This window comes from Pteropus vampyrus, unplaced genomic scaffold (genome assembly GCF_000151845.1).
Source record: "Pteropus vampyrus isolate Shadow unplaced genomic scaffold, Pvam_2.0 Scaffold96, whole genome shotgun sequence".
Lineage (NCBI taxonomy): Eukaryota > Metazoa > Chordata > Mammalia > Chiroptera > Pteropodidae > Pteropus > Pteropus vampyrus.
The window spans coordinates 343,853-367,649 of NW_011888877.1; the positions used below are offsets into that span (position 1 = coordinate 343,853).

The 23,797-nt window shown below is 35.1% G+C and overlaps 1 protein-coding gene across 1 annotated transcript in view; it reads right to left on the bottom strand.

Annotated features, from left to right (window-relative positions):
• CUBN (cubilin) overlaps nt 1–23,797 on the bottom strand; it is a 248,376-nt gene that overhangs the window by 205,527 nt on the left and 19,052 nt on the right. The window contains 11 exon segments of the mRNA XM_023533142.1: nt 398–614; nt 955–1,120; nt 3,486–3,664; nt 3,892–4,036; nt 13,727–13,914; nt 14,985–15,147; nt 16,730–16,911; nt 19,004–19,238; nt 21,816–21,928; nt 23,104–23,290; nt 23,726–23,796. Coding sequence (XP_023388910.1) covers nt 398–614; nt 955–1,120; nt 3,486–3,664; nt 3,892–4,036; nt 13,727–13,914; nt 14,985–15,147; nt 16,730–16,911; nt 19,004–19,238; nt 21,816–21,928; nt 23,104–23,290; nt 23,726–23,796 — 1,846 coding nt within the window.

The window sequence follows — 23,797 nt, forward strand, 5'->3', positions numbered from 1 at the left end:
AAAAAAAAAAAAAAGAGCATACATAGTATGATTCCACTTTTATACAATTCCAGAATATGCAAACTTATGGTGACAGAGCACAGGTTAGTGGTTTCATAGGGATGGGGGTGAGGGGCAGAAATGAACAATTAGCATGGGTAGGAAGAAGGTTGTAGGAGAAATGGATGTGTGCAGCATATTGATTTTGGTGATGCCTTCATGATGTATACACATGTCAAAACTTAATTATGAAAGGCCAGTGCTACAGAGTAGCCAAGCAGAAATGGTCACTGAGAAGCATGTTGATCTCACCTGGTTTTTAAAACACAACATGTGGATTTTAACATACTTCCTTCATTGCAGCAAGAAAACTTTTGTGTTTAAAAAAAAAAAAAAACAAAAAACTAAATAATTTCACCTCCCAAGAGATGTCCCAGAACCAATGTCATAAACATCCAGATAGTCGCTTGTGCAATTGTAATGAAACTCCAGATGAAATCTTCTGAATATCAAATTAATCAGGTAGCCAGGTTGAACGGATATATACCAGGTACAGTTGACACCATGGGGGTAGATATTTGGATGGCCAGGACTTTGAATGGTTCCTGTTAGCTCTGTAAGAATTTTTCCACATGCTGTTGAAATAAAAATAAAATTATCAGAACAAGTAACCAAGAAGCTACCTGAAATACAAAATAAAATAATCTGATCATAGACTCTTAAAAGCTCAAAAAGAAAAATGTCTCATATGCCACTTCAGATAATCTAGTTTTCTCTTACTAATAGATATCAATTAACTATTGCTATGTGCTGATTAAGAAATATATATTTTGCCTTTGAATATACCTTAAAATTTTTACAGTGTAGGTGGCTACACATCTACAGTGTAAATAAATTTTTCATAATAATTTATTTCCATTGTTCACTTATTCTGATATAAACCCAAGAGACAAAACTGAAGTGTCAATCACTTACCCAAATCTGCAGTACTGAAGTGAGCCATGAAACCATGATTTTCGGTAGAAGAACTTTTCACAAATATGACATAAAGAAAATTATACACGGATGTTATAAATGAAGGTATGTCTCTGCCACAATATTTTTTATTTTCAGTAGAACCCAAAATGGAACTGCTACCAATCTAAGTAAAAAAGATATATTCAAATTTATTTTGTTAGATATTTATTTTGGAAGATTGCTTCAAGAATAATTATTTCTGAAATGTTTTTGTATTAATATAGTAAAATTCAAATTCAGTATATTTTAATTATCCCAAAAGAAACTCTATGCCTGTTAGCAATCGCTCCTTATTCCCCACAAATTTCAGCCCCAAGCAGCCACTAATTTACATTCTATCTCTATAGAATGCCTATTCTGCATTTGAAATAGATGTAATCATACAACATGTGGTCTGTTATGACTAGCTTCTTTCATTAAATACAATGTTTTCAAAGTTCAACCATGTTATATAGCATATGTCATTACTCCTTTGTAATGTCACATAATATTCCATTGTATAGACACACCACATTTATTAATTCATTTGTCAGTTGATGGACACTTAAGATTGTTTATACTTTTTGGTTATTATGAATAATGATTGTACTAACTCACGTACAGATTTTTGTGTGGATATATCTTTTTATTTCCCTTGGGTATGTACCTACGGTGGAATTGCTGGATCAAATGATAATTCCATGTTTAAATATTTGAGGAACTGCTAACTCTTTTCCAAAGCAGCTGTACCATTTTACATGCTCACTAGGAGGGTACAAGTATAAAAGCACTCAATTTCTCACATCCTTGGCAATACTTGTTATTATCTGACTTCTTGATTACAGCCATTCTAGTGGGTGTAAAGCACTATCACACTGTGGTTTGATTTGTATTTCCCTGATGATTTATGGTGAGCATCTTTTCATGTGCTTATTGGCCATTTGTATATCTCTTTAAATATATGTATATTCATATTATCTGACCATTTTTAAAATTAGGTTATTTTTAATTTTGATGAAGTCCAATTATTCTATTTTTCCTTCTGTTGTTTTGGTTTTTTGTGTGTCATATCTAAGAAGGCTTTGCCTAACCCAAGGTTACAAATATTTACTCCTATGTTTTCTTCTACTAGTTCATGGTTTTAGCCACATTTAAGTCTAGAATCCATTTTAAGTTAATTTTTATGAGTAGTATAAAACAGGGGTCCAGTTTCATAATTTTGCATGTAGATATTCAGCATCACTTGTTGACAAAACTATTTTGTTCCCATTGAAATGTCTTGGCATTCTCTTCAAAAATCAATTGACCATAAAAGTATGGATTTATTTCTGGATTTTCAATTCTGTTCCATATTTTATCTTTACTTAAATAACACACTTATTCATTATCATAGCTTTGTTCTAAATTTTGAAATCAGAACGTGTGAGCCCTCTAATTTTGTTCTTTTTCAAGAATACTTTGTTATTCTGGTTCTCTGCATTTGCATATGAATTTTACAACCAGTTTGTGAATTTCTGCAAAAGTGACAGCTGGGAATTTGCCTAGGATTGAATTGACTCTTTAGATAAATTTGGGAGTATTGCCGTCTTAACAACATTAAGGTTTCTAATCCATGAACATGAGATGTCTTTCCATTTGTTTAGGTCTTTAATATCCTTCAACAATGTTTTATAGTTTTCAGAGTACAGTATTACATGTCTTTTTAAAGATTATCCCTCAATGTTTATTCTTTTTCATGCTGCTGTAAATAGAATTGTTTCCTTGATTTCATTTTCCAATTCTTCATTGCTCATGTATAGAAAAAGAAATGACTTTTCTATTTTGATCTCGTATCCTGCAACTTGCTGAATTTGTTTATTACTTCTAATACTATGTGTGTGTATGTTTCTTATGATTTTTCTATATACAAGATCATATTATCTGTGAATAAATAGTTTTATTCCTTCTTTTTCATTCTGGGTGCATTTTATTACCTTTCCTTGCTTCCTAGCTAGAATTTCCAGCATAATATTGAATAGAAGTGGTTAAAACAGACATCTTTGTATTTTTACTGACCATTTAATGTTTCATCATTTAAAATAATGTTAGCTGTAGGTTTTGTTTTGTTTTTTTTTTACAGATGCCCTTTAGCAGATTAGAAGAGTTCCCTTCTATTCTTAGTTTGTTGAATGTTTTTATCATTAAAAGGTATTAGACTTTGTCAAGTGCTTTTTCAGTATCTATTGAGGTAATCGTGTGACTTTCTTCTTTCATTTACATTAACCGATTTTTGGATATATATCAACCTTGCCTTTTATGAGCTAAATCCCACTTGGTTATGGTGTATAATCCTCTTTATATCCTGCAGGATTCAGTTAACTAGTAGTTGAGGATTTTTATATCTATATTCACAAGTGATAGCGGTCTGTACAAACTAGTTTTGTTTCATGTAACTGATCTGAAGACAGTATGACACAGTATTTTTTATAATATACAATCAAATACAAATATTCAAATTTTTTTACTCTTACCTCAACATAGTCTGTATCACAGAGGGCAGAACTTCCAGTTTCAAAGCCAGTGAAGTTGAGAAGAACTACCTGGCTTTGGGGCTGGTGGATGGTCCACCTACAGATCCTTTCTCCTGGATACACGTTCGGATAGAGGGGCGAGCGAATGACCCCTTCTCCAGTTAACTCACCTCCACAGGCTGTAAATATAAAAATAATAGCAATGTTCGTCCAGAAAGAAATAATCCTTTCCCTTAATGCTATTGCTAAGTCTAATTACACACAAGGATATAATGAAATGTGACATTACTATTAGAATTTTTTTTTGACACTTGTGGGCATAAAATGACTAAAGTATTTCCAGAAATTAAAGTGTTACAATCAGAGAATTTTAGGTATTTAAAAATTAAGGCATGTGTTTTCTTACCAACTTGATAAATAGCTCTGAAACTAGCTCTTGCAACAGAAGCATCCAATCTAAGCCTGATCCAGATATTATTAGTAATAGATGTGATGGGAGAGAGTGTTTCATTGCCTTTGACTTTTCCAAGTAAAGTTTCACCATCTCTAACCTAAACAGAAAAATAAAATGGATTTACTGTACTCTCAATCAACAAAATTACCTTGGCAGCAGTGGCATTATTTGGAGAGGAGAAAATGGCAGATTCAAAATGAGTTAGAATCTAATTTGGGTTACATACTTACCTTATATCTGAAAGTAGTCAGCAGGTCATTTTCTACACAATGCAATAACACTAAATATTGATAACAAAATCTTAAGTTAAAAAATCCAAAAGCATAAGAATTTAAAAAATGTTTTCCTAGTAATTGCCACAATATCAAAGAGGAAATAAATGTACAATTTTGGACTATTCAGAAAACAAAAAGTGTGAAGAAGACAACATATGAAAATATGCAAGTTTTAGCCACATCTGTAATCAAAAGAAGTCACAGACTAAACTGCTTTCGTTACTGAAAGAAAAACAGAAAAGTACATGAAAAAAGAGAGACCGGGAGACTCTAAGAGTCGACTTAAAAATTAAAAGAAAGTATTAAAATGAGAAATAACAAAGTAAAAATAAAAGCAAAACTACAAATAAAATAGAAAAGAAAGTAGAATTGATAAATATATTCAAGAACTGTTTTTCATGGTTAGGGGATGGGAATATAAAAGACATCTTTGGCAATAAAGGTAAAAGAAAATAAAGAGAAAAGAAAATAAGCACAAATATGCAACATTTAAAATGACAAAGGTGACACAAATATACAGATACTGAGGAATCTATTTAATATGATAATTCTATGTAGAACTTCATGCTAATATTGTTAAATGTTTGAAATGATTATTTTCACAAAAAATATAAAATTCTCTTAGGAACGATAAAATTTGAATAGACAATCAGCCATAGATAAAATTGAAAATGTTATCTAATAATTACTTCCTCTACAAAAAAATCCCAGATGTTGTACCTGGTAAGTTACTTTAAACTTTTAAGGAACAGATAATTTCCATATATGGTTTGTTCTAAAACATCCGAAAATATGGAACAATTCCCAACTAATTTTTCTCAGAATCATCTTACGAAATCCCAACATAGATAATGCAAATGAAAACTATAGATTGATCTCACCTATTAATATAGATACAAAAATCCTAAACACAGTTCTAGAAAAATAAATTCATTCCATTTTTAGGCATTTAGTGGCTAGGGACTAAAGATACTAAAGATACACTGAAATGTGAGATTGTCATACACAATGGGAATTTTCCACTGTCCTATGTGACATACATATTACTGACACTTCTGTTACTAAATGTGAAATCTAGCTCTATTTTTCATACTAAATACAAAATACATTTGCCCAATTATGATATACCCAGAATTTTCCAGGATTACAAGTAGAGAGTAAATTGCAAGTTCTTTTTTTTTCTCCTGGAAATCTGCCAAGAGTTAGTCCCCATTTCAGAAAATCTGTCACCCACCTGCACAGCCATGTCAGCCTGTGTTTGCACTGTGGCATTCCTAATAATTCAGGGAGCAAACAACTTACTACTTCATCTTCAAGTGCAGCTTGCCCAGGCTTTTAACATACTAAACTAAATATATTTTTTGAATTGTTTTCTCCCAAATCTTATAACTTTATATATTTGTATATAATGTGTGTAGTGATGTTATATCATCTATGAATTTCATTTCAGAAAAGTGAAAGGGTTACATAAAAAGGTCTTAAAGTGTGGAAAACCCTTGGCTTAATTCAAAACTCTGAACCCATACAGAAGGCTATAGAATATTTCTCAGCAAAGATAACCTTTAAGTTGAGATTTAAAGAATTATCCAAGCCAAGAAGAACGTGCAAAAAAGGGAAAGTTTTGAAAGTATGATACTCAGAGCTAGGAGGTGGCGGGGGTGCGGGGCGAGGCGGATATAGTAACAGTTATTCCCATCCTTAACTGGTATAAATTTCTAGAAAATAATTTGCCAGTATGTATCAAGAGTCTTCAAAATGTTTATAGTTTCAGACCGTATAACTCCACTTCTAACTCTATCGTAAGGAAATCATTCTAGATACAGGCAAAGGATCCATATCAAAGTATGCTCTATGACAAGAATTGAAAACATTTCCAATGTCTAATAATAGGAGAGTGATTAAATAAATTATGGTACAGCCATATGATAGTCTTACACAGACATTAAAATCACATGCTTCTCCAATGACTAACCAAACCAGTTCCTTTCTATAAGCTGTAACACAAATTTTTTCCATACTGTCATAAAGGTATGCTAAATATCATGCTAAACAAATAGAAAATCTCTGAAGAAGGAGAAAATTTTTGTGTTCTTTTTAGCACTTAAACACAGACGAATACTTATTGATCCGTTCATTTTCAAGGCAGGGTATGGTGGTTGAATTTTTGTTAGAGATGCAGACATACAACAGTTCTTAGAAACCAGAAAGCATGAAGCACAGAGCAAGATTATCTTCCTGCTCTCTAATCCTCCAGAGTTCCATTCCCTTCTGCTAAGATAGGAGTCTCTCTTTTCTATTTTGCCCATTAGAAGATGACAAGGAGGAAGAAAAACAGCCAAATAGCATCAGAGCCGGCTAAATTAGGCCATTCCCCTGGGCCTCACTAATGAAATTCAAGGGCGTTAGCAAGGAGAAAGGCAGCTGCGGTCCAAATGTTTGCAGAGGAACTTATAGTGCTCCAGGGCCCTAAACCTAGAGGTACAATTGATTTTGGCTGCCTTTCTCTCTCTCTGTGAAAATGAAACCTTATTAATTCTGAAAGCCTGCATTCTCCCTGGATCTCAGACACGGCAATACCTTAACTGCAACCTCTCTGAAAAAGACATTCAAATAAAATTCATTAAATGCTCTAAAGTGACCCCGAATACTTTTGCAGCATATCTCTCATTCAATATTCTAGGGCTTATGAATTTGCAACACCCTCCCCTATCCCCACCCCTCCACACACACCAAAGAAAACAAACCCTCTTTGCTTTGCGCTTGTGCACTGGGATAGACTGTATTACTCCCTTGCTCACTGCTGTGTGACTTGCGAGTCCTCCTCATGGAGAATTAATACTTATCTTTCCCACTGACTGTGGGCTTGACTTGCTCTGCCCAACAGAATGTGAGCAGAAGTGACATACCAATAATCTCCAAGCTTTGGGAGTCACTGCATGATTCAACCACCTCTTATCTGCCAGAGGCCCAGGGACTGACTGGACAGGGGACAGATCAGCAGAGCTGCCACTGACTCCCAAGCAACATATTAACATGAACAAGGAATAAATGTACATTGTTGTAAGCCACAGACATTCTTTTTGCTACTTTTTAAAATGTTTTATTGTTATTGTCTGTTATTGCAGCATAATCTAGAGAAAGATGACACATATTTGAATCTGTTTTGTATTAACAAGGAGTTTTTCCTTAAGAAAGCAGGCAAAGCCATGTTACAGTCACTTACAGAGGCGTTACACCAATTTCATTCTTTATAGAGGGTCATATATGCAAAGAAATGACAAAAAAAACAATTCGATATTCTAGTGTTCTGCGAACCAGGCCCAGATTTTTCCTCGGTTGCCTTATTCATCTAGCAAACACTGGTTGTTGCAGGCCCAAAGACTCAATATATAACCTGTGACCCATGATTTTTAGCCTGCAGCAACAACTAAAATTAACTGGGCCAAAAAACACAGTTTCTCTGAAATTTTAAATTTGAGATCTAGATAGAGCCCAGTCAGCAGTGAGCTTTAACATCTGTCATAGATCAGCTTCCAAAGCCACATCTTAATGCATGTGTTCATCTGTTTGTATCTGCTATGTATCTAGATTTGTTTTTATATAACAACATAAAATAATCTATTTGAGCATTAAATTTTAATTCACAGCAAACCAAACATGCTGGTACTTGGGCTTGACTCAATCAAGAGCTGTAAACAGAACGCTGCCCTACAGTAGTGTTTAACATGTGGATTCTTGTGAAGTGAGCTTCAGGCTGAAATGCCCCTCGATCCTGGAAACTAGCCGTAGGTTAATCTGGCTGCACAGGAAAGTGGATGTGGCCCCTCTCCAAATGAGAGAATAAGAGATGACAGAGATACATGGGGACTAAATATTATTTTCTTAGGTGATTATCCTCCATTATTCATTACTATGTTTCATGATTTCATTGTTAAAATTTTAAAGCATTTTACGCCCCATGAAATTTTAAAGCTTTTTAGTGCCCCTTCTAATATCTCTATCAATAAATTTTTTTATGATTTTTTTTAAGTCTGCTTTTTTATAATTAGGAATACGTGTTTAGTTTTACCTGGAAGTATGTTCTTACGTGATTGCAAACTCCAGTATGTCACCTTCTTCTCCCCATCATCGTCATCAGAATAATCACATGTGAACTTCAAGTAACGGTTCACTGGTGTGCCGGGCACTGTCCTAAGAATGCTCACATCGTTTCTCTTTTCTTTTAGCAAAGCTACATTCTTTACCTCCATCTGCAAAGCCATATAAGATCTAGCTTCTGCCTAACTCTTGCTTCTAGCTTCCTCTCCTTTGTGATTCTGGTCTAATTCTTTGAGTTTGCCAAATTTGTTTGTTTTTTTTTTTTTCCTCAGTTCAGTCTCTAAGGCTATGGTTGGCACCTCTGACCTAGAATCCTCCTTCTCTTGGCTCTTTGCATTGCTAACTCTTTCTCATCTTCAGACTCAAAATGTGACATCCTCAGGGGAGCTACCTCTGACTATTCCATTCAAGTCAGTAGCCTTGTTACTCTTAGTCGCGTTTCTTCTCTTCATGATACTTTTCCCACCTTGAAATTATGGAGCTGTGTGCTTGCTTGTTTACTGTCTATTTTACACACCCATTCCCTAGTGCAGTGCCTGGAATCTAAGCTGTTTGATAAATAATTAGAGAAGGAATAGGTAAATGAATGAATGACCTCTTTTAATTCTCCTGAGATGAGTGTTATTACTGAGAATAGAATAGTATTATTACTGAAAAGTAATATTACTATTCCTATCACAGACAAGGAAACTGAGGCTGACTGATGTTAAATATCTGGCCTTCAGTGAAACAGAGAGCTGAAGTTCTTTATCATGTTTCCACACAATATTGTTTTCGTTTATGTGAGGGAATACTAGCCATCCTCTCGATTTGTCCTAAGAGACTGTAGCATCGTTGACTGAGTGCTGCCCTTTCCCTAGCCTCTTCCTCTCACTGCTCTCCATCTCACTGTTCCACAGGTCTGCGGTCTCCACATGAGCACACAACTCCTTTCATACAGGGAGGATCTATCGTACAGAATAGAATCAAAACTGGGTGGTTCTCTCATCTCAGTCTTCTTCCTGGCTCCCACTTTGTCAACACTTTGCCTTAAAGGAAATCTTCATCAATCATGTATGGTTCACAGAAGACCTTTTAAAAATCCCAGCTTTCTGAAGAAGCACAATCCTTATGAGTGGCTTCGGCTTCGCATCATGAGTCTTATGTTCAAAGAAAATCAAAGTGGTGCAATTTGTTTACACTATGATACTTTCTAAACAAACTCTTGTTTTAAGTCTGGTCTTTTCTTAAATATTACAGCAAAATAGATAAAAATAGACAATAAATTTCACCTGAGCAATGGCATATTTTATCACTTCATGAAAGAGTACCAGGATGGCTGGGCAATTGTGGGAAAACTGTGTTGACAACAGCAGAGCTAAGAAACTAATCAAATGTTTCCAGCCTCTACCAGAAACTCAAATCCAGGATGCTAAAGAATGCAAACGATAGAATATCATATTTCACTAGAAAACAATACTCCTCGGCCTGCTCTGGTGTGTTTGCTGCAGCTACATTCCAGCTTCCGTTGTCAAAGGTCTTATTCTTTCTCTGCCATTTGGGTTTTTACCCTTAATAACTATTCCGTGACTCACAGCCATGAGACTGACCAGCACGGCCCCTTGAGCATAACGAGTACCTTCAGGCAGACCAAGTCACAGCCCTCCCTCCTAAGGCTGGAGCTGAATAGTTTCAACGCCTAACAAAGCGTGAAAGGAAGTCCTTTGTAAATCTGAATTCTTCTCCAGACCACTGGAGAAGGGAATGCTGTGTGGGGCCGCTGGGAGTGGTGGAGGAGGGGAGGAGAAGAAAGGAGAGAGGGGAGGAGGTGATAAAGTTCAGAGAGATCAGTCTTCAGTGTTCCAGCTTATACTCTCCCCTTTCCCAATTTTGTGTTTCCTTCCTTAAAATCTTAAAGATTTTACATACAAATTGCATGTCATCATGTCTCACAGGTTTCGATACATAGCATTTTCTCTTTATTTTTTACATTGTCTTTCATTTCATTTTCTACTTCCTTCTTTAACCCAGTAATTAATTAGGAGGGCATTTATAGCTTTCCAAGTAGTTGGACATTTTAGATTTTTTTTACCAATAATTTTTAATTGTATTGGATTATAAAGAGATGCATGTACAATTGCTTCTTTGTGAATTTACTGGGATTGGCAAGAGGTCTAAAATATGATTAATCTGTCATTTAATGACACTTATAGAATAGGTACGCATTCCCTATTTTTCAAAAACCAAATTTAATGATACTTACTTCTGCTTATCTTATTAATTACAGTTTTCAAATTTCTATGCCATTTATTTCCGTTTGCTTTCCACTTCTAAGAAAGAACTTCTCCAGAAGCCCTCTCGTTGCCTCAGAAAGTACTTCTCCTTCTCCTCCTCTTATCAGTCTTTCTCCTGGTGTTCCCTTTTTACTTCCCCAAAGTCTTGGCCAGGGTGGGAGATGGATGATATGGGATTAGTCAAGGAGATTTGGTGGGGTGAACAACTCTATTCATTTCCTTCCTCATCTCATTTCAAGCCCAGCCTTACTTAGCATTATATAGGCTTCTGAAATTACTATTCAACCCACTACTTGCATTCTCTGGGATTAAAAATTAAACTTTCGTTACTACCTTATGTGCCTTTCACTCAGAGATCTTCACTCAGTGAAGGCTTCCATCACTTATGAAATATTAATGAGGGGTTCTGCTTTTTATTCTAGAAAGATGCTTCTGTCCCATTCATTGAACTGCTCTATACAATTTTAAAGCTCTCTTAGACAAAAATAGATGAACTAACAGTTGATCTGTTTCTGCTATACTCTTTTGTTACCAGCCACATCGCACCACCCGTGGGCAATGTGCATCTAGCAGTAGAAAATTTAGTTGAGAGAAATATATAAATTCAAGAATTAATACATAAATGTGTGCTTCTTGTTAAAAGAAAAAGAAAATGAAAGATATGCTACACTGGGTCTGAGCAATACCACATTTATTATCTTTTTAAGTTAAATTTGATTCTGAAATAAATTATTATGGAACTCTCTTACTGAGTAGAAGTCTTTCAAAACCACACTATACATAAAAGAGATGCGCTAGGCAATGCTATCTTAATCTTCATTTAAAGGATATATTCACATGGTAAAAAGACCAGAACCACAGAATGAGATCTGAGGTTCTTAGAAGTGCATCTAGTCACACTCAAAAGAAAAAACCCTATTATCATTCTTTCACATGTCTATAGAATTCCCTCTCTGTTCTTCATTCTTTCTTTTTTGGTGGTCTCTCTCATAAACAGAGTTAGTAAATGGCAAAGTCTCTCTTTTAACCCACCAATCTATCTGAAATACCTTTTTTTTTTTCATTCCTTTGCTTAAACATTTCACTTTTGGGGCATACCTTTTAAAAATAAAACCGTCATTGTAGAGAACAATACGTTGAGTCATATAAAATGCCATCTGCATTTGGTTCTAGTATCGCTTTTGTCCCTGCCCACTGACTGAAGCACTTAAAAAAAAAAAAAAGTGGATGTACATTTTTAAAAATGAGTTTAGTTCATAAATTTCCCCAATAGATAGATTTGATTTAATGGCAAAGAACTTTGATCTAAATCAATATATGTCTACATAGAATCCAATGTAGGTTCATCTAAATCCTATGTAACAATAACTAGAATTTGACATTTGTGACCTTAATTTCCTCATTTGTAAAATTAAGGATTTAGATTAGATGACCTCTGAGGTCCTCGATAGTGTTAAAATTCTACAAATCAATTGGTTGCATTCCTTTAAGATGGCTAAGGATATAATAGAAAAGCCTATTCAATTATTCAACTTACTATACATGACTTGTCTTTCTAATAATAAAGTTATTTCATTTTTTCATCAACGAGCCTTGAGGGAAACTTGATTAAGACTTTGAGTGTGTGTATGGGTACATCAGAATATTGATACTTTGATGGCCAACCATGAAAGGGTCTCATTGGCTGTTTCTGAACTGATAAGCTCAAGGCAGGAGTTGGAACTACTAAATTAGATTCTCAGCTCCACTGCTCCTCAGACGTGCAACCACGAGCATGTAACAACTTCTCTGGGCCTCAGTTTCCTACTATCAAAATAGGAATAATAATGGCTATTGTGAAAATTCAATGCATTAACTTATGTAAAGCATGTACCAAGAGGCAGTAAGAAGACAGTAATTGTTATCTACTTAATATATTACAGTATTTTGAAGTCTTAGAGGAGCACCTGGTGCATGGTAAGCATTCTCTAAATGTGAGCTAATTTTACTGTTCTCAAAGTAAAAAAAAATGTTGGAAATTTAATTTTTATTTACATAAAAATTTCTAAAATTGCTCCATAGTGTGAAACTTTAATGTACTTTATGAGAAACTCTAGAAAACATAAATCGAATAAATATGCATATTCATCTCACTTCTGAGATAAAAATCTCTGAATTCAAAAAAAAATGTATTGCTGTGGTATCATTCTTCAGCTAAGTCCAGATCTTTTGCTAAAATTCTTTGTTCTCTTTCTCTACATGTCAAGGAGGGAAGAGGGCAAGAGGTTATATAAGTTTTTCCTGGGAAAATGAAGTGGTCATCAGCAAACAAAATTGTCACTGCCTCTCTGAATTTATATAAAATGACTGCGCTCAACAGAACCGTTTTGTTTCTCTTGCTCAGCTCTTTAATTTGTGGCTTGACCAATAATTAAGCAAAAAGAAATACTAGGCCAGGCAAACAAAAACTGCCTTTTTGTTTCATATATTCTTGTTAAAACCATTACACACACTTAAATCAGAATTGAAGTTTTCTGAATGAGAGTAAGCAGAACCAATGAAGAAAAAGAAACTTAAGCAAGAGTTAGATTTTAAACAAGAGTTATTCAACGCTTTAACTTAACTCTCTGCCACTGACTAGCTGGCTCGCCCTGGCAAATCCTTTTACTTCTCCAGTTGAGTTCCTTCACCTATAAAACTGTCCTGGACAATCTCGGAAATCTGTATCCTTTTAGTAAATCCTATTAATCTTACTTACTGGCAGTCAACTTACTTATCAGGGCTCAGTTTAATAGCTTGTAATTTAGCGTTATAGCGTTTTGAGCTTCTAGTGCCAGCTTTCATTTTTGTCCTTCGCTGTTATATTACCAATCTCCCATTTCACCATCCATAGATCTGTTTTTGGCAAATTCTTCCATACTCTCTAGAACAGTTGTTTTCAGATGCTAGCCTGCTACAGAATTATCTGGAGGGCCTGTTAAAACAGATTGCTAGAGGTCCTGGTTCGATTAGTTGAGAATTAGGTACAGAATTACATTTCTAACACCCCGATCATCCAAGTGACCTGGACGCTGCTGGCCCAACAACCAAATGAAGACCACTGCTTTCCAGAACAGAAAAACTCTGAAAACCATCTAAGGGGCACCGAATAGTAAAAGTTACCTCGATGTAAGTGTGAAAACAGCTGCTCTGGCCTTCTAGCTCCACGCTGGTGAAGTTGACCTGTATTTGTTCTCCCAAGGGCTGCTCTACAGTGTAGACACACTGAATGATGTGAGAGAAAGGTCCAGACAAGTCAAGAGAGAGAAGACCCTCTGGGTCTGTGTAGTTTCCTCCACAAGGCGGGTCCACTGACGAGAACAGGAGAAGGGAAAGGTCACGTGGATGGCTAGTCCTCTGGCTTCCAAGCATTAGATAAAATTTTTAAAAGCATACACATATACATGCAAACATAAACCCACTTTATTCACCTTGTACAGGCTTATATATTAATATTTTTTATCTAATCATAAGATTTCCAGTTTGGTGTGTGTTCGTGGGACACCCATGGAGTGCCTAAAGAAACAGGTGTAGAGATGTGTGACCTAAATTCCAATCTAACAAACATCCTTCTCTACAAATTGCTTTTAAAATGCTTTTATAATCTCCTTCATTCCAAAACAAAAAAAAAATCTGAGGCAGTTTATGAAATAAATGTAACAACATAAAATATATAACTATAAAAATGAATCAGATTAAAGGAATAATAAATACAGAACAGTAAGACGTGGTGAGGGGAAAGTCGATATGCACACAAAACAAGTATGGACTACACAATTTACAGAAGATCGGCTGCAGATTCAGTCTGAAGCCAAAGAAAATGGAGAAAGAGGACCAGTGAAACGATGTTCATTGTTATTTTCCCTGATCTTGAGACATAAAGAGTGTTTTTCCTGTGAATTCTCACCAATGCACAATGATGTCTATTTAGAATAAAATAAAATAAACCCCTAAAATAAAAATCATAGAGCATTTCATTGTTTTTTGTTGGCTTGTTGGTTTGTTTTAAGGTATGAATGCCAATTAAAGGCATAATAGCTATAAAACCTGACAAATTTTAGGAAAGACTGCATTTCTCTGATGACTAACCTCCCTCATAACAAAACATTAACAGGTAGGGAACAGATGTCTGAATTATTGAATTTTAGGTGCCTCACACTTATCCACCATAATGTCGATCTCATAATTTAGGGATCGAGGGTTATTATAACATTAATAATAGAGCATTGGAAAGATAAAGAAAAATCTGGCATTATGAGAGAAATGTTTCTAAATACATGTTAAGAAAGATACAAGTCTAAGAAAGTAAAAAATAACCCAGATATAAGCATAGCACTGAACTTCGCATTCATATTAAGCTTCCAATTATCAGGTTACTTACAAGGTGATGTTAAGTAGGTGATATGGAAGCCTTGGTCATTCGTCTGGTTGTCGGAGTGAAAATGAATTCTGGCAAAGGGACCTGAGGTCTGGAGTGGCGGCGCAGAGAGAGTGCTGCAGAATTCCCCAAGAACAGGGTCCTGATGCAAAGGACCATCTCGAATCTGAAACGACAAATTGAATCATTAAGCTCTAACGGTCGGATATTAGCAAACCAAATCATCTCGTACCTTAACTTCAGAAAACCAATCATTTGAAATGGGCCTGGGAGGTTTTCATTTCTATATGCATCCGACACAAGACTGGGGTTCCACAAAGGGTGGGCTCCTTCTCCCATCACTCCTGATGCCTTATCGCTGTCTGCATGTCAGTTCGGAGACTAGAGGAACATACTTTGAATTTTTCTCATAATGTAACGAATTTCAAAGTTTTCTTTCCTAGGTTTCCCCGCCCCAGATATTTGTTTTGCAATTATGAATCCCCAGTAATCCAGAAAAAGAAAATAGATTGAATGCCAGCAATGTCAATTGATTCACAACTTGGTCTAGGTATTTGGGAAAATCAGAGGTGGAAAAAGTAAGTAAGATTAGACACAATAGAAATATGGCTTAATAAATTTTAAAAGTGCAACTTTAATAGTAATTAAGTATCACAACAATAAAAATGTGACCTTAGAAATTCTTTTTTAATTTTTTTAAATCTATTAAATAATCATGTTAACCATTCGATAATTGTGTTATAATTGCAAATTCTGTACTACATAAAACATCAAGGCATCAGTGGACTAAATAATCTTTTAATATGCCCAATTGTATCCATTCAAATTACTTTTTTTATTGGCAGCAGAGTTATAGGGCAGCATTACTTGATTCCTATATTTAACTCATTCCTTGCAATATTGTAGCTTGAAGAGAAATGAGAGGCATTTCACTATTGTCAGAATGAGTGATACTTTCTAATATATGTGTACCCAAATTAATATGTAGGAATGAAAAAAAATGCTTGTAATTTTAATTTGATGGGATTTATTGAAAATTAATTCCAAGAAAATTCACTTTAATGTCAACATTGAAAAGATTATGTTGATGAAATTGTCCAGGAAGAGGTAGATTGTGCAGTCATTCCCAAAAGTTTCGAATCCATTACAACTGCTAAATTATTAATGACTTTAACTTGTGGACATCCCTGTTTGATGGTCATACCCTTCTCTCCTTTATGAATAATTCCATAGCATTTTATTCTTTTCTAAGGAACTTGGAAAAGCAGATTGTCTTTTATCACTACGATGAGAGGTACTGAGATTTATGGGGATAAGATAAAAAAAACATAAGAACTCAATCTTCTCAATGATCTTTTTAGTCTACAAATGGAGAGCAAAATTTTTCCTATACCTATATGCATATGGCATTTGAATATAACAGCCTTTTTCCTTCTTCTATATTTTAATCATTTACTAAAGGTAAGAAGGAGGAACACAGGCTGACTCCTCACCTCCCAATGACAATTATCAATATATTCCAGCAAGGCAGTCTCTTTCCCAGATTCAAATGGAACCCAGAAGAAGAAGTAACAAGTGGGCACATTTATTAAAAATAAGGATTTAGTAAGATTTAGACATTGGCTGTATACTAAAAAATACATCCAACTAATGCTAATTAATTGTGGTCATCCATGAGCATCACCAAACCATAGTTCCCTGAGTTCTAATCATATTATGATAAGTTCTATCTAAACACAATTGTTTACCTCAAGATAATCTTCACTGCAATCATCGTGGTACTCCAGACTCAGGGTCCCAAAAGCAAATGTTATCAAAAGGCCAGGACTGGTTATGACTTTCCAGACACAATCTCTTCCAGGGGGATAGTTTCCGGGATATCCCGGAGACTTGATAGAACCATATGTACCAGTCAGGACACCTCCACACTCTAAAATAGGAAGAAAAAATAACTTTACATTTGTAAACAAGCTATAATTTATGAAGAATGGTCATAGCCTTTGCTCTGAAAGGCCGAGCTTCATTTAAATAACTATGTATAGTTTTGGATGCCCTCATAAATTAAACAAGACCTTCGGTTTTCCAGTTTGATAACGTTATCAATCTAGAACTAGCAATTGACAAATAAATGAATCACCCCTGTGTTGAGCTCTATGCTTATCAGCCATCCTATGGTGAGATATGATTTAAAAGACAGTGCTGAACTGTCTGAGAGATGAATAATGGGACGATAGATTTTTTTTTTCCCACTTTGAGGGAGATTCATTCTGTATATTAACTATTTCAAAATTTTGAAACTTCTGTCAGCTTCTATGTCTTTCTACAAATCAGATCATTTTATACATTAAAATAGTTAAGCACTACATAATTTTCATTTGAGAAGGTTTCTTAACACTATGATATAGTCAAAACATTTATTTTGTAAGTGAATAAATTCAAATTTCTTCTATGGTGGTTGAGCCACTTGCCCAGGAATGAAGCAAGTGAGGGATTGGGCCCGGCCCTCAGACTCCACCACCTTCTCCATTACACCCCACCAGCCCTTAAAGTTGCATATCAATGACTGTAAGGATCTTTTCTTTATTAATACCCACATTTATTTAACAAAAAACCTGTGGTGGCTTATGAGAAGTGCTACTGCAAAATTGAAAAATAGAAATACTAAATAAAAATCTAGACTGCAGTAAATATAAATTAGAAAAAACTAAATGGCATTTCAGATATGCAAAGTATGAGATTTGCATAGCTATGCAGGTTATTCAAAGAAAAATTTTGCTGCCGAGGCAAAAAGTGACACAAATTAGTTTATGATTCTCACTGCTCCTAATGAGAAAACATCTCAGTTGCTCAGACAAAGACTTTATCAAAACTTAGTACTCAAAAAATTATCCTATGGGTAAAAAAATTAAAAACCATAAGAAAAGTGAAATGTTAATGGCAAACTGGGAAAAATGTTTAATATAAAATACAAAGTTAATAATATCTCTAATATATGAAGAGCTTCTAAAGAAATGGAGACATAAACAGAGTTTGCTGAAAAAAATTCAAATGCCTTTATACATATGAAAAGATGTTCAACCTCATTCATATAAGACACAAATATACTAATAAATGGAAAATGAAATCTTAGAAACATAATGTCATTTAACATTCAAATATCTAGGAAAAAAACTAGCAAATGATGTGGAATAAGTAAACACCACAATCTATAAACCATTGCTAAGTTAAATTAAAAGAGAATTAAATAAATACAGAGATAGTCCATGTTCATGGGTTGGCAGGGTCAATATTTTTAAGAAGTCATTTCTTCTCAAGTTGATTACTGATTCAATCCAATGCCAACAAAATCCCAGTAGACTAGGGGGTGGGATGGGATTAACAAATCAGTTCTAACGTGAAGGATCTAGCATTTTTTAAAAGACCAAAATTAGATGATGTACACTACCAGATTTCAAGTGTCAGTAATTAAGCCAATGTGGCACAAGGATAGATAAGTAGACCAATATTGAAAATGAAAAATTCCAGAAATAGATCCACAGATTTATCAGTAAATAGATTAGAGGTTTGGTATACTGTTCTTTCTACATTTTAAAAATTTCACAGTAAAAAAAAAAAAAAAATTTTTAATAGAGCTCCAAAAACAAAAAACAGCCACAAAAAAAAAATTATCTAATGGTCCTTAAGATGAGGAACACTGAGTGAAGGCGTGGACAGTGTCTTCAACGACATTCCTGCAGTAATTCACTAGTGGAGCTTATAAATATGCTGTTCATCAATTTCATATGGGACCCATGAAGGCTCATGTTTTTGAATCTCTTCCATTTCACCCACATTCTGTTATTTCCGAGCACAAAATCAAGTACAAATTCATTATAGATTTATTTGATTTAAAAATAATTATAAAAAAATATATATGTACTGACTCTCCAAACATTTACTCTAACCAAAAGTTGGCTACTGATCAAAAGTTTTTTTTTAATAACCTCAAGATTTTCTTTATTTTTCTCTCTGTTCACACTCACCCGGTTGCTGTGTTTCCCATCTTATCCTGAAGCCTCTCCCATTCTTCAAAAGTTCAGAATGGAAATGGAAATAGAGCGTGTTGTCACTGCTGAGGAGTTCACGCGGGGCGCTGGAGCCACAGAATCTTCCGAGTTGAAGCGCTGCGGAGGAATCTCCGTCGTAAATCTGCAGAAACTCGTGTGGGCAATTGTTCGCTGATTGCAACTGCAAAAACGGGAAAGTGATACGCAGCACCTAAAAGCATAAAGGCCACAATATGTTATTTTTCATTTCCGTGTTAATTCTAAAGGACATCTCCCACTCATTAGGAGGCATATGTAGTGAGTCACTTCAAGAGATATACCTATAATTTCCTAGTTATCCACAAATACATATGGAAATTCTACTTATTAAATGACTTGCATTAAAAACTGCTTAAACCTAACTTCAACTAATATCAAAATATATCAAAAACTTTTTTTTATGCGAGATAAAATTAAAATTCCACCTTTTTCCCCCAGATGCACAATCAACTGTACCAAAATCTTAATGTTAATTAGATTTTTAACAGTTTTATTGAGGTATAATTGATATACAAAGAACTGCACATATTTAATGTGTATGATTTGATGAGTTTGGACATATGCAAACACATATGATACCATTGCCACAATCAATGTAATGGACATATCTAATACCACCTAGAGGTTTTTTTTTTTTTTGGGGTGTGTGTTTGTCTATTTTGTGTGTGTGTATGTCTGTGTGTTTGTGTGTGTGCACTAAAACACAGTCTACGTTCTTAACAATTTTGAAGGGCACAGATCTGTAGAACTATTCAACTAGGATAACAGAAACTTTATACCCCTTGAGCTGTATTCAATGGACTAATGAACTAGATTTACCTAGCTTTCATTATATTATTAAGTCCATTAAACAAAGTTACTTCAAATGTATAGTTGACAAATCAATAAAATACATTGGACATTTGAAAAATCTACCTTGAATTAAATTTAACTAATTTACCACTCACAAGAATTTATACCTTGATCGCCTGAATAACCTGTAGCATGCACAGAGATGTTCATCACTGACCCCAGAGAGGCTGATTCCTTAGGGGGTCTCTAAACCTCTCAGCAAGCTACTGATGTCCAGCCCAGACTGGCAGCCTCAGGTGTGGACTGAGTAGGCAGAGTGTAGGCATGTGTGAAGTTTGCAAGTCTTCAGTGGTTGCATATCATTAATAGATGAGTAATAAGAGTGGAGAATGGGGAAAGGTGGTATGAAGAGTTCTGAGCATACAAGGAGGAGAGAATAAAGACAAAAATGTGTCTCCAAGTTAAAATGTTAGAATGTACAGACAAATAGAGTAAGATAATTAATTATACATAAAAGATTTTGTAGCATCAACCTCATTTAAAACAGCGAAACAACCAAAAGAAGGCTGTGGAATTTAATTTCCATTATGATCCAAAGCCTCAAAGCATTCAACTAATGAAAAAGGATATTGGGACATTTTTTAAATTCTGTGCTAGGGTATTTTTACATTATGTTTGCCCTTGAAGCAATTCCAATGAAAATCAAATAAATTGTTCATGAATTGAACTATTCCAATTTGTACATAATCTCCACTATATTATATAAATTATGGTGAGGATAAAAAGATAGAAAATCACAATAATCAAGAAAAGCAGAATGAATTTTCTTAGAAATTAATAATGCAAGTACAAATTTTTTTCACAAAATACTTTTTTCTTGAAAAAAATGTTTTCAATGTCAGGAAACAGAATTCATGAAAACTAAATGGAAGGAAGGAAATTAACATACCAAGTAGGAAATTAATTTTGGAGGTTTTTCTATTGTGGGGTTACCAGGCCTCAAAGAGCCCTCTTTTCTCAAGGGAAAAAATGTTTTCTGACCTTGTACATTAGCTTGCTGGAAAAAGTTAATATGACTGCAAAGGAAAACCTTATATATTCAGATATACAACTTTATTTCAATGAGTCTACAAGTTGGTTGAGAAATAAGTATTTGGAAAAACTGAATAATTAATATTGGGGATAAAAGCACTAAAAGCCTTAGGCTCAGATCTTAATGTGAAGATTGTTCATAAAGAGGTTTATAGTCATTGGTGCTGAATGGCCTGGGTTCCAGTCACTGCAGCCACTTACAAATCACATGCTCTGGACAAATTTCTCAGCTGCCATAGGCTCCATCCTGGTATGTAAAACGAGGATGAAAATTCTTATGTTTTAGAGTTATGAGAGTTAAAATACAATGATATAATCTACAAGGAACAATTAGCACAGCACATTGACACATGTAGTGGCCCAGAGAAGACACTGATAAGAAAATAATCTTAATAGCAGTTCTCATTTTTGCATAATAGTCAACATAATCAAGTGATCATCATCAAACACTACTGTCTCAGTAAGAACATGACTTTACAAATCATTGGCTTATCGTTGTCCAACCCATGTAGAGAATCATCTATACTGGACAAACCATGGACTTTACAACCAAACTTGATTAAAACCCGACTACTCCAATTACCAGCTAAGAAATGTGTGTGTGTGTGTGTGTGTGTGTTTTAACTACTTAGCTTCTCTTCGTTTCCATTATCTCATCTATAAAATGATGATACTCTTAGTTATTTCAAAGAGTTAATGTAAAGTTAGAGAAAAGTATGTAAAATATCTAGCCCAGAGCCTGACACTTACTAAGTCCTCACTATATGACACGAATTATCACTCTGTGTACTTCATGTAATATATACACGTATTACATATCCGTGTGTATAAATGCAACACACGTTGCACAGGAGACACTACTTACCTTTCCTTCTTCAGTGCGGATAACCCAGAAGCAGTTCACATCTTGAACATAACCAACATCAGGGACCTGGTAGCTAAAGCTCCCATTCATGCCCGAGAGGGACCCTCCACACACTGCAGAAAAAGAGAAAGTCAGCTGTGCTTCTCAGAAACCCCAAAAAGGAAGAGGCTAGGCAACTCTAACCCCACGGCTGAAGCATTTAGAAAGTCTAAATAATTAATGTTGGAGACAAAAGCCCTACCGTTCTTTCTTTTCCCTGTCCCCCTTTTCCTTTGACATCCGCCCAAATCCCACCTCTCGTTCAAAGTCCAGCTGATGTCTCCTCACCTCTGCCATATGCTTCCCTGCCTCTTCGTGTTTTCTCTGGCTCCCATTCTCTCTGCCCCTGTGATACCTGACTTGACCCAACACAGTTTAGTTCTTATCTTTAGTTCTTGTCTCTTCTCTGCCATGTTATATTCATCTTGTCTCCTCACTCAGAAGCGAAGCAGATAATATGTGGAGACTGTATTTTATGTTTTCTTATTTCTCCACAGGGTCTCCCACAGTGCTCAACACATAGTAAAATCTCAGTAAATGTGCTGATTCAGAGTCAGGAGTAATAAGCGAGGGGTGGAGCGGTCAGAAGAGCCTTTATGGAGGAGGCTGAATGTGAAGTACTCCTAAGGGACCATACATTCGGATGGGAAGCAAAGAAGAAATTTGGAGAGCTTTAAGGGAAGAAATATCTGGAATAAAGGAACACAGGAGAAATATTCATGGAGGCACATGGGGTCAGGTGGTAAGGAAAGATGTCTGGTTTTTAGGGATTATTTTTAGAGAACTAGTGAAAAATAAATTTAGATGGATGGGGTGAGGCCTGGTCATAGAGGATAATTGAAAAACAGTGCCAACGTTTATTCAACCGGCAATAGTGAAACACTATATTCTACAGCAGGAGAGTGACATAATTAAATGGAATATTCTAGGGAAATTAAATGGGTGTTTTAGAAAAAACTCTCCCGTAGAAAACTTCCTTAGCATATTTTGCTTTCTGAGTGGATGTAATGAAAACAGCAAATACGAATTTAATTTTTTCCCTTGAAGGAAAGGTTCTTTTGGCGCAAATTGAGATATATGTATTTACCTTGTGAATTCTATACAATTTCTGTAAGGAAAGACTTAATTCTAAGCATTTGAACAAGTGGACAAAAAAAAGCAGGCTCAGCAGAGAATCGGCAATAGGACTCATTAAAGGATGACACTTTTAAGCTGTGAGCAATTGTGGTATTAGAAATGCTGAGTGTACCTTGCTGGAGAATCTGACAAAGAAGTCCAGTCCAGAAATGTGTGCATTCACAACTGAAAGCATTAATGCCATCAACACAAGTTCCCCCATTCAAACAGGGGTTGCTCAGGCACTCATTGATGTTTTCTGTGCAGTTAACACCAGCCCAACCTGGTTCACACTTACAAAGATAACCAGAGGCTGTTTCCTAGGAAAGAAAAAACATAATGCCATAAAACAAATGGATACACAATAAACACAAATCAACCCGAATAATAAAGAACAGTGGTGCTATGTGATGTATGTAGCAGGAAGTGGGCCACAAGCATCTTCCAGGAGCCTACGTTGTGTTAATTAATTCATTTAAATGGTGATTGCTAAGTATAAGTTGGATATATTTAGATCAAACTTTAGTCTTTGTTTTAATGCTTTGTAAATCACTGAGGGAAAAAATAAACACATTGGTTTTTCCTGGGAACTAAAGTTACTACTTACCTTTCATTTGAAAGTAATAGACAATTCTTTATCCTAAGCTTAAGCCTTACCTTAAAATTCATGAATCATAGAAAACATACTGCATAGATGTGAAACTAAAATTATGATTCTCAAGTACCCTATCATCCCAGAAAAATAAAGGACTCACAACACATTGTCCATTTGAACAGGGGTGACTCAGGCACATATTACTGAGTTGCATGCATCCATTTGGGCCATA